At 46.7% G+C, this 12,083-nt stretch overlaps 1 protein-coding gene across 4 annotated transcripts in view; it reads right to left on the minus strand.

Moving 5' to 3' along the window:
• Positions 1 to 12,083, minus strand: part of TRAF3IP3 (TRAF3 interacting protein 3) — a 513,908-nt gene that overhangs the window by 179,030 nt on the left and 322,795 nt on the right. For all 4 annotated transcript variants that reach the window (XM_068265590.1, XM_068265592.1, XM_068265589.1 and 1 more), the window contains 2 exons: positions 10,523 to 10,552; positions 802 to 897 (listed from right to left, as the gene is read on the minus strand). In XM_068265590.1, the coding sequence (XP_068121691.1) occupies positions 802 to 897; positions 10,523 to 10,552 (126 nt within the window). The remainder of the gene's footprint in view (positions 1 to 801; positions 898 to 10,522; positions 10,553 to 12,083) is intronic.

Genomic DNA, 12,083 nt, shown 5'->3' on the forward strand with positions numbered 1-12,083 from the left:
CAACCTGAGGCATTACACATTGTATTGACAGACCTTCAGATTCATGTTTTGCCAACTCAATGCAGAGATCAATGAAAGATCATGTTGAATTAGCAAAGAGACCCTAAGCTAGCAATATATAGCACCCCAGTCCATGCGACTCCTATTGGTTTATGTCAAGTATGAACATTTTAAGTACAGGTAGTCCTCGGTTAACGAACGAGATAGGGACTGTAGGTTCGTTCTTAACCTGAATCTGTTCTTAAGTCGAAACATTGTGCCATCTCTGTCCCCTGTACCTCCTATGTGCCCCCTCTGTGCCTCCAGTGTCCTCCTCTGTGTCACCTCTGCCCTTTGTACCTGTTAATACAAGTCTAAAAGCAATTTTTTTCTCAGATTTTTTTAAAATCGATTTTCTCAAAAACTACAAGTCCAATTTGAGAAAATATTTTTGGCTTGTTCACATGGAAACAGAGAATCCATGCAGTTCGTATCAGTGGGTCATTCGTAAGTCGGACGTTCATCCGTCGGTGACTACCTTTATATTTAATTTGGGATAGAGAACTTTAATGCCTGGTACACACAACACAATTTCCTTTCAGATTGATGGGTCGAAACGATAATTTCTGGCATGTCCGATCTGCTCCCGATCAACTCGATTGATTTTAAAGAACTGAAAATCAATCCTTTTCTCAATGGGCAACAGATTGGACATGGCAAAAATAATCTATTTGACCTGTTGATTTGTTGGGAAATTGCATGTTGATTTGATGGGAAATTGCAACAGTTGTCCCAGACATAAGAGTTTTTATGTATATTCACCTTCCATGAAATTTTTGAAGTCTGTGCAAGCATGCTGAGAAGCTTCTGCAAGACGCACAGTTTCCTTTTCAGCTTCTTCTCTCGGTGAAGTGCTTCCTGTAAAGCAAAAAAAAAAAAAAAAAAAAAAAAAGTTAAATGACTTATTTAATAGCTTCAAAGGTTAGTGAACACTGCTAATCCTATATTAAATACTTAAATACTTTATAACTTTGTCTCATATTTACTTTATCAAATAAAACACCACATCAATTCACTACCATTAAACTTGGGACTTTCCCCCCTCACAGGGCCGGATTTCCCATAAGGCACTGCAGGCAAGTGCCTACAGGCACCTTCTGGGGGGAAAGGCGGCTCCCACAGACGCTCCCGTGTACTGCTCTCCTTCTCTCTCCCTCCCTCCATGCACGTGTTCTACAGCAGACCCACTGCCTGCCGAGTAGAGCGGCAGAAGTCAGGATGGAGAGTGGCAGAGGAATTACAGAGGAGAGCAGAGCACACTGGCATACTTCCTATGCAGAAGTAAGCAATGACATTGCTTACTAATTACGTTATTTTACAGTCCTGCGGTGACTTCTCTGCTCTCCAAACATTCCTCTCCTCACCTCCGCTCCGCTCCTTACAAGTGTGTGTTTGCTCCCGAGAGTCATACTTCTCTCACACACAGCAAGTCTGCACTCCTCTGCCTGCATGTCACACTCCTGCCATGCACTCTCACCTTCCCTCCCCCTTTACTCAATGGAGGGAAGACGGACACTGTTTCCAGCCACTGTGCTTCAGGAAGGTAAGGCACAACGAAAAGCAGACACATGCTTAGCCCAGCTCATCCCTCTACTCACAGCAGCAGTAATCCACTATTTAACTAACAGCTCATGGTACACATCAAACATACAGACGTAATTTGCTATTAAAAAGCAATATATTTTTTCTGCTTTCAAACATGTCCTTTTTGGTTAAACCTTCACCAGCAAACAGAACTTTCTGGCCACAAAGAGATCCTGTCAGTCAAACAGACAGCGTCCATCCAATAATCCAATCCAAAGACAGACTTTCGCCCAACAAAAGATAGATCGCTCTCTGATCGACATCTGATCAGAGGGGGATCTATTCCTGCCACACACTGTACGATGATTTTTTTCAGCCACAATGGCTCAGCACTGCACTACACATTTTCTTCAACAAAGATACATACAGAAAGGAGGGGGCTTGGAGCTGGAGCAAGGCGTAATGCGTAAGGCCCAGCATGATAGGGTCAGCCGTTTGGGGAAGGAGTAGGGGCTGGTGATGTGGTGGAGTGGGGAGGAGTTGGATTCCCGGGCTGGGGACAGGAAGAGGCTGGACGGAAAGTGAGGGATATAGTTAGGGGCAGGCGGGGCTTAGCTAGGTGGCAAGCGCGAGGTACCAAGCTGAGAGGAGCTACACCAACCTCGCTCGCAGCATGGAGGGATTGGAGAGCCTTGTGTCGAGAATCCAGGAGAAGGCCGCGGCCAGGGGGCCCTCATGGGTTCAGGTGCAGCTTCCTGCCATGGCCCCAAGCACGTCTGCGCAGTCGGAGAGGAGTCAAGGTGAGGCTGCGCAGGCGAAGAGAAAGTCCAGGCCGCCGGATCGGCTTAGGGCCCAGGACCCAGCACCACAATGGGAGCCCCCAAGAGGACCCTCCGGCGCCCCCTGCCAAGCGCTCCAACGCTAGTGCAGGAGGGTCTGGCGGGAGGAATCCAAAAGGCGGGAGGAGTACATCCGGCGGTGCGCAGCGTGTTTCTTCTTCCCCTGCACCGCCGGCTTCAGATGCAGGACCGCAAACGGCGCTTGGCCTCTGCTCTTCACAGCAGGGCAAGCAAGCTCGTCAGATGGACAATCCTGGATTGGGCACCGACTCTTCCCTGGGCGCGGTGGTGGCCCACACACAGCATGGGGGACAGACCAGGTCGGCGAAGAAGAGCAAGAAGGGGAGACCGAAGACATCAACCCAGAGTCACAGCCAGAACGGTGGGCGAAGCAGTGATCAGCATCACCAGCAGCAAGGTGGGCAGGACAGCAGCCAGGCACCAGTCATTCGCCCGCAGTCGGATATGGAGTGATCAGCAGGAGAGAAGGAAGATGTCGCCACAGGATCCGGGGTGATGGCTGACCAGTACGTCTGTCCGGCACAGCCAGGTGAGGCTAATTCCACCAATACTTTAACCAGTTTACTGTTTGGATCTGTTGGGGGGGTCATTGTGGGGTGGCGGGTGTACCATCTCAGGCACCCTCAGCATTGGAAGTTTTGTTGGCGGGTCTAAGGGCTATGTCGGAGATTGCCAGGTTCACCGGTGGGGGCGTGGTCTGCCCCATCCCAGTTAGCTATTCCTCCCCCGGTTCCCCCAAACACATCAGATTGGCAAGGAGAGGTTCCTCCTGTGGCCGGTCCCATACCGGAACCAGCCACATCCGTGGCAGTAGGGGTCCCGGTGCAGTCAGAGATAGGAGTTCAAGCATTGGGTACTCGGAGTAATGGAGCTACTGGGGTAAGGGATGCTGATTTGGTTCGTCTTTCAGATGCCGCTCACAGTGAAATGTATGTCTGCTTTGTGGGTCTTTTGAGTTCCACTTGAAGCAGGGAATGGAAGAACGTATTTGGAAAGGCGAATATGTTGACATTTTTTCTCTATTACCTTTGGAGAAATTTAATTTAGACAAAGGGAAGCCAGATGAGAAAAAGAGGGTGGAGGAACGTCTGTATAGGCTCATTCCGCACACGTTCCAAAATTGGTTCCAGGCGTTAAACATATTGGCGAGTATTATTGGAGAAAGACAGCCGGAGTGCTGCTCAGCATTGTTTGGGTACATGGACTCGATTGGGGATGCATATTGGTCATACGGCGGCAATGCGTGGCTCAGATACAATGGGAAGTTCCGGCAGAGTAAGGCAGTTCGGCCGGCCGTACGTTGGGACCACAAGGATATGAACTTGTGTCTGCGCCTGATCCTGTCTAGAGCCCTTTCAGGGACAGGCCAGCAGTTAAAACTCAGCGGGACAGCTGGCCAGCAAAGGAGAAGGAGTGTGCTGGCAATATAACGACGGGTCTTGTCATTTTGGACAGTCTGTGCCGTTTCAAACACAAATGTTCAACCTGCGGTGGTTCGCATGCAGCCTCCAAGTGTTATAAACAGAGAAAGGGTAAGCCAGCAGAGTTCACAAACGAGAGGGATGACGCCAGTGAAAGTGGAAGAGATGGAGCAGTTCCTCGGTAGGTATCCACAGAAGGAGGTAGCTGAATTTTTAAGGGCAGGTTTTAAGGGGGGCTTTGTTATTCCCAGCAACTGTGACAATATTGGTGATATTTTTTTGGCATCATCCCCCCAGTCATTTGTCTAATGCGGCAGTTAGTGTTGGATTGTTTGAGATTGAAAACTCATAACATTGCTGTGTATCTGCCCGGGGTTGATAACATTATCGCTGACGCTCTATCTCAATTCCAGTGGGCCAGTTTCCGAGCTGCGGCTCCATCGGCAGATGAGAATGGGGCGACTTGCCCATCGTCTGTGAAGAATTCCTTTCGGGCAGTCTCCGACTTGATCAAACAATCCCTGTCGGCATCGTCATGTGCAGCGTACATGGTTGTCTGGAACATGTGGGACGCTTTGATGGTCCAGGTAGGCAGCTGTCGCTCGCACGAGGACAGGCTTCGCTTGCTGCTGTACTACGTGGGAAAGTGTTTTTCGGGAGGTGTTTCATCGTCGGCCATGTCCAAGAAACTTTCCGTGTTAGCCTTTTGGTTTAAGGATTAGGGGCTTTCAGGATGCTTCAAAGGACTTCAGGGTTCGGCAGGCTTTAAAAGGTTTTAGGGCAGGGGTGGTTTACAGAGATTCGAGGCGCCCGGTGTCTTTTGAGTGGTTAGGAAAATTGGTGCAGATGTTGGACGGGATTTGTTCATCGTCGTATGAGGTAAGTTTGTTCAAGACAGGGTTTATTTTGGCCTTTTTGGTGCATTTAGAATTGGAGAGCTGGTTAGTAGCAGAAAGTCCAGGGTGGGAGGCATTCTTGCCGAGGACGTTAGCGTCAAGAACGATTCAGTCGTTATTTGTTTACGTTACTCTAAAACAGATCAAGCTGGAAGGGGTAGGGCCATCTCTCTTTTCTGGATGGATGGCCTGCTTTGCCCTTGCGGTGCCGTGGAAGCTTTTGGGGCCATGAGGCCTTTTGGCGACTCTTTCGTTTTTACCCCATGGAGATGGCACCCTGTTATCCAGGTTCCAATTTGTGTCAATCTTTTGGAAGTGTTTGAGCCGTCTCAGGCTTCAAGCTGAGGAGTTTGCCTCCCATTCGTTTTGAATAGGCACTGCCATGGAAGCATCAAAGTGAAAATATCATAAGAAGAATAGGGCGGTGGGAATCTTCCCGTTACAAATCTTACGTTAGGCCACATTTAGTTTGTTCAAATCCTTTGGTGTACTTTGGGGGTCCATGCTGTTAGAATTTTGTTGTTTGTATGTTTCAGGTCCACAGATCTTGGTCTGGATCTTCAGAAACTCTTATGTCCATTGGGGAGCAAAACGAGCCGATGTGAGGCCGGAAGGTCGGCAACTCGGCTTCCCCAGGGAGCAGGTCTGTATACGGTGGCTCGGGTTCCCGGGCATGGTGTGGTCGAGGGTCATGCCTGAGCTGCACAGATTTTCTAGACTAGATAGGGCCCCAGACATATTGATACTCCATGTTGGGGGGAATGACCTAGCTTCTAGATCCACAAGGGTGATCGTGAAGGACATAAAGTTTGACTTTCTACGGATCAGACCACTTTTCCCAGATACGATCGTAGTGTGTTCTGATGTAGTGGCCCTCTTGGAGATTGGCCAGATCTATCACAAAGGTTAATAGGGCAAAGTAAAGTTGAATAAAGAGGTGTCCACATTTTTCATCAGAAACAGGGGCCTGGCAATCAGGCATTTTGAGTTAGAGGAGGATACCCAGTTGTTCTTAAGGGATGGAGTGCATCTTAACGAGATTGGAATTGATTTGTGGGCCTTAGGGATTGAGGACAGGATCCAGAGAACTCTGAGGTTGGGGGCCTCACGGGTATGAGGTTTCATACCGGCTTGTGGTGGAGGGGTAGGGGTTTTGGAGGTGGATGGTATTCGGTGAAGGATATGTCACCAAATAATCGTACAAGAGCGTTCCGTTCATCGGAAGTGTCGTTTTAAGTGGGCATGCAGTTGTCCCCGAGCTGGTGAATGCGGCTGGGGGCCGGCTTCAAGGCTGCATCGCCAGGTTTTGGAAGGTTAGGTTCTCAGGTGGTGCCTCCGGACCCCTTACCTTGGTGCTCAGTGTTACTGCGATGTTGGATGTTGAGAGATATTTCTGTGTTTTGGAAAGTTTGTTCGTAATTATGTGTGGTTCAAAATAAAATGGGCTGCTTTGGCCTAAATTCATCCAAAGCCAAGTGGTCTGTGTGGTTATTCAGGTTATGTTAAGGGGATAATGATTTGAATGGTAAACCGGGTAGGCAATACCTGCTTTTGAGATTGAAAGTTGCAGAGTGTGGCATAAAGAATACCTATCATGTTGTTTCTGTGTGCAGCATCTGTGTGCCCATTAGAGGGAGGGAGAGGAGTGCAGTATGGAGACACAACAGGGGAAGAGCCCCGGGACCACTAGACTGCCAGGAATATTGGGGCTCCCTGCCTGACGCTAATAACTGCCCTCAGGAGCTTACAGTATAATCCCTGCATGATCACAGACCTCAGGAGCCTACACCCTAATCCTTGTCTCACGTCATTAAAGAAAACCTGAACTGAACATTAAAAGTCAAAATAAGCATACACAAGTCATACTTACCTCCTGTGTAGTCTATTCCTCAATCTATTTTTCTTCTCCTGTGTCCTGTTTCTCCACTGTGATCAACGGAATTCTCCGTCCTCCATTTTGAAAATGGCTATTACCCCATAACAGCTTTCTGGTCAGCACACAGTTAAACTGTAACATCGCCTACTTGAGCCATAGGGAAACATGGACACATCAGTTCTCCTCTCAGCTGTAACTGACAGCAACTGATATATAACTGATAGAGTTGGGCCGAACCTCCGATTTTAGGTTCGCGAACCGGGTTCGCGAACTTTCGCGGAAGGTTCGGTTCGCGTTAAAGTTCGCGAACCGCAATAGACTTCAATGGGGATGCGAACTTTGAAAAAAAAAAAAATTATGCTGGCCACAAAAGTGATGGAAAAGATGTTTCAAGGGGTCTAACACCTGGAGGGGGGCATGGCGGAGTGGGATACACGCCATAAGGCACCGGGAAAAATCTGGATTTGACGCAAAGCAGCGTTTTAAGGGCAGAAATCACATTGAATGCTAAATGACAGGCCTAAAGTGCTTTAAAACATCTTGCATGTGTATACATCAATCAGGGAGTGTAATTAAGGTACTGCTTCACACTGACACACCAAACTCCACTGAACAGAACAGGTATGCAGTGGCGGGTTCACTGAACAGAACAGGTATGCAGTGGCGGGTCCACTGAACAGGTATACAGTGGCGGGTCCACTGAACAGAACAGGTATGCAGTGGCGGGTTCACTAAACAGGTATACAGTGGCGGGTCCACTGAACAGAACAGGTATGCAGTGGTGGGTTCACAGAACAGGTATGCAGTGGCAGGATCAATGAACAGGTATGCAGTGGCAGGATCACTGAACAGGTATGCAGTGGCAGGATCAATGAACAGGTATGCAGTGGCAGGATCAATGAACAGGTATGCAGTGGCAGGATCAATGAACAGGTATGCAGTGGCAGGATCAATGAACAGGTATGCAGTGGCAGGATCAATGAACAGGTATGCAGTGGCAGGATCAATGAACAGGTATGCAGTGGCAGGATCACTGAACAGGTATGCAGTGGCAGGATCAATGAACAGGTATGCAGTGGCAGGATCAATGAACAGGTATGCAGTGGCAGGATCAATGAACAGGTATGCAGTGGCAGGATCACTGAACAGGTATGCAGTGGCAGGATCAATGAACAGGTATGCAGTGGCAGGATCAATGAACAGGTATGCAGTGGCAGGATCAATGAACAGGTATGCAGTGGCAGGATCAATGAACAGGTATGCAGTGGCAGGATCAATGAACAGGTATGCAGTGGCAGGATCACTGAACAGGTATGCAGTGGCAGGATCACTGAACAGGTATGCAGTGGCAGGATCAATGAACAGGTATGCAGTGGCAGGATCAATGAACAGGTATGCAGTGGCAGGATCAATGAACAGGTATGCAGTGGCAGGATCAATGAACAGGTATGCAGCCAGGGACAAGCTAAGGCTAACTAATCTTTCCCTATGAGAGACTGCAGTAGCTCGCCCTACTCTAACTAATGCAGGCACACGAGTGGCCACGGCCGCCGCTGCCTGCCTATATAAGGGGGGGTGGGGCTCCAGGGGCTAGTGTAGCCTAATTGGCTACACTGGGCCTGCTGACTGTGATGTAGAGGGTCAAAGTTGACCCTCAGTGCATTATGGGGCGAACCGCAATGGGGCGAACTTTTCCGCAATAAAGTTCGCGTGCGGTACCCGCACGCGAACCACCTAGGTTCGCGCGAACCAGGTTCGCCGGCGAACCGTTCGGCCCAACTCTAATAACTGACAGCAACTGATATATTTCAGTTCTGACAAAATGTTGTCAGAACTGGAAGGGATTATTGTCAGAAGAAAATGGTGAGCTTCTGAAAGAAACTGATGGCAAGGTAACTATGTAATGTTCATTTGAAGTTACCTCATGTGTTTATTTTAAATAATTTTACTCAGTACAGGTTCTCTTTAAGGCTGGGAATACACAATGAGATTTTTCAGCAGATTTACTGTCTAATCATTTTTCTGATATTCACTTCTATGAGAAATCGTTCAGAAAAGCGATTGAAAATCAGATCTGATCTGTCGGAAATTATCTATCAAACCATCTATCTGTCAAAATATCTCATGGTGTTGTATTCCCAGCATAAGGATGACAACAGACAGTGATTAGAGTGTAAGATTCTAAGGACAGTTAATGACATGAGGCAGGGATTATAGTTTTACATATTTTTTACTTGGGGGTGCAGCCTGTGTTGAGGGGTGGAGTTTAGGGCAGCAGAACACCTATGCCTACAGGCTCTTGAGTTGTAAATCCGGCCCTGCCGCTAAAAGTACTCCACTTACATGATTACCTTATCCCTGACCAGGTGAAACTTATTGTATCTCACATGTTAATAGCCTCTAGGTTAATTATTGCCGAGAGGTGGAAATTGAAAAACATGCCTAAACTTCTGGAAATTCTAACGTAAGCAGATTTCTGCATGCACGCTGAACATTCCTTAGCCGGACGCTTAGCCTCATTAACAGCCTTTATCAATAAGGTGACATTTTGGCCTGTCATTTACCCTGAGACTAAACTATTTGATCAAATGTTTTAACTTCTGGGGACTCCCTAGACAACAACAACAAACAATAATAATAACGTTTCTATAGCGCTTTTCTCCCATAGGACTCAAAGTGCTTAGGCTCTCTCAGATTCAGTAGTTGGCAGTACGTTGAAGTATTCACACAACAAAAATTCTATTTCTGCAAATGCCAAACTGGGTGGGTTTTCAGTCTGGATTTAAACATGTTCAGAAATGGAGCTGTCCTGATCTGTTGAGGTTGCCCATCAGGCTCGCTCCCACCTTCAACACCTTCAAAAAAGCACTCAAAACTCACTTCTTCAAGGAGGCCTACATCAACTCAACACTACCCTAATCCTTTCTGCCAATAACTTCTTGATGCACCCCCTCCTTTTGTGTCACCAGCCCTTCCCTCTAGATTGTAAGCCTTTGGCAGGGCCCTCTTCCCTTGTGTATCATACTTGACTGTGTGCACTTTACCCAGAATTTGGAACTGGTAATTTTTTACCACTACCATTCCAGTTTATGATCTGGCATTGTACTATTATCTGCATTGTGTTGTGTATCTTATTGCTATTACCTGTATTGTTGTATCTATGGTCTGTTACCTGTATTGTTCTGTCAACCCTGTTATCATTGTCTGTAAGCCTATTTATTGTACAGCGCTGCGTAATATGTTGGCGCTATATAAATCTAATAAATAATAATAATAATAATAATAAGGAGTTCCATAACGTAGGAGCAGCATGACAGACGGCTCTGGGACCAAAAGTCTTCAAGTGGACTAAATGACTAAATGACTAAATCACTCCTACTTATTGTGTAACTCATGTCAGAGTTTCACATACAACAGGCCTGCCTATGGGCCTACTTTCTATTTTAGTCCACTACCTACCCCCCCCCCCCCCCCTCATCTCTCCTTGCCTATCCCTTGTTCTTGTTTTATGTATGACATTCCAATTAGATATAGATTCAGAGGTAGGTCTATTTGCAGTGGGGATGCGATGCCACTACCCAATACCACCACAACGCACAAGGCACAAGGAAGTACTTCACTGAGTGGGGAGTGGCACTATGCATATGACCCTGTTGGCGCACTCTGCCGCAAGGTCATATGGTTTCCTTTTTTTGTGTTTTGGTGGGATTTGGCAGTGGCATCGCATCCCCACCACATCGCAAACAATAGATGTAAAACCGGCCTTAATAAAATGAGCACTCTAACTTAAACTATGGGTTGTATTTAGAAAATATAACAGTTTTAGAAAAAGTAAAACATTATAGACGTGCATTTAGCAAAAACATGTTTGTATGCTGTAAATGCTAATAAATATTTGTTACTTACCATGAGATATTCAGAAAGCTGCTGCAGCTCCTAAAAACAAGTGGGTTGATAAGCAATTTGTTTTAATATTGCATTTTTATATTAATGACTATCAGAGGTAGATGGTCATACTTTGAAGAAGTCATAGCAGTCCAATGGGAATGAATAATATGTATATGGGCTACCACTAATCTATGTAATCTATGCAGAAATTGATACGGTCATTAAATAATGAATTGTCTTTTATACCCCTGAAATTGACACTGTTTATTAAGCACTAATTATTACTAATTATTGAGCAGTAAGTACTTGGGCTGATTTACTACGCTGTAATCCATTAGGCTGGACCTACACTTGTCTATCAGTTTTCTGTGGCAGCTTTTCTGCATGAGTTTGCTGACAGTGCTGCATTGCTGTCTGTCAATTGTTTTTCTGCATGTGAAAAATGCATTCAAGTGTGAACAAGCCCATTGATTAACATTGGTTCTCAGTTTTCCTGTGTAGAAAATGCACAGAAAAACTGATGAGTGTGCACAGGCCCTTGGCTTGGAGTTGCTGCAATGCTATGGCGGTATGCATGCTTCCCTGTCCATTGCTAGAGATTAGGGGGGCACTCATGTGTAAATGCAGAAAAGCAGCAGCAGTGGAGCCATGCATTACCAGCTTCTGGCAGCGATACAGCTGCTCTGGACTCCTCTTCACTCTACAAGTGCCGTACAGCGATATGCGACTCTCTGCATGTCACGTTACTGTGTTTTATTTTATACACCTTCTAGTTACCAAATCAAGTGTTAACTAAACCTTGTTTCAGGACTTGGGTTATGGGATATAGAGCTTCTGAGGAGTGTCTTCTTAGCTGTAGCCACAGACAGGGCCCAGGAATCAATAGAAGAAATAGCCAATAGCACCCTGTGGTGGGCAATAAATAGCCCCAATGCAGTGGTGTACCTAGACAAATTGACACCCGATGCTGATTATTTACTCCCCCCCCCCCCCCAAAAAAAAAGAATTATAATTTTTTGATGAGAGGATTGATGCAGGGTCGGGACAAAGCAGAGGCAAGAGAGGCTCCAACCTCAGGGTGCAGTTTAGGAGGGGTGCGCAACTCACTCAGCTATCATTCCCCTATTGTGTTTGAAGCAAAGAGAAATAAGAAAAGGGGATACATGACAGGGACTGCAAGCCAGATAACTAGAGATTAAGGTGTTGGGGGGTTGGGGGCCCTGGGGTGCCTCTTAGTCTAATAGCAATCAGTGTGTGACTGTGAGGATCCGCTCGGCTGCCTGCGCAGGCAGGCAGCCTTTTGACCACTGTTCAGGTCTGCATTCTGCAGGTCTCTGGAAGAGAGACCTTTTGTCAGTTTTGCAGCTTGCTGCTGAGGAATTTGCATACGTTTGTCATGCAGATTGCCTAGCCACATCCTTTGTAGGCTTGCTATATAAAGAGCTATGTTTCCCAGAGTCCTTTGCTGGTCATAAGGGTTAGTCCTGTGAGACACTCCTGAGTATCAGCCTTACTTCTTGTTGAAGATTAGCTTAGAGTAATTCTCAGGGATTGCACTAGGCATCCTTGCTAGGGCAGT

This window comes from Hyperolius riggenbachi, chromosome 2, assembly GCF_040937935.1.
Source record: "Hyperolius riggenbachi isolate aHypRig1 chromosome 2, aHypRig1.pri, whole genome shotgun sequence".
Classification (NCBI taxonomy): Eukaryota; Metazoa; Chordata; class Amphibia; order Anura; family Hyperoliidae; genus Hyperolius; species Hyperolius riggenbachi.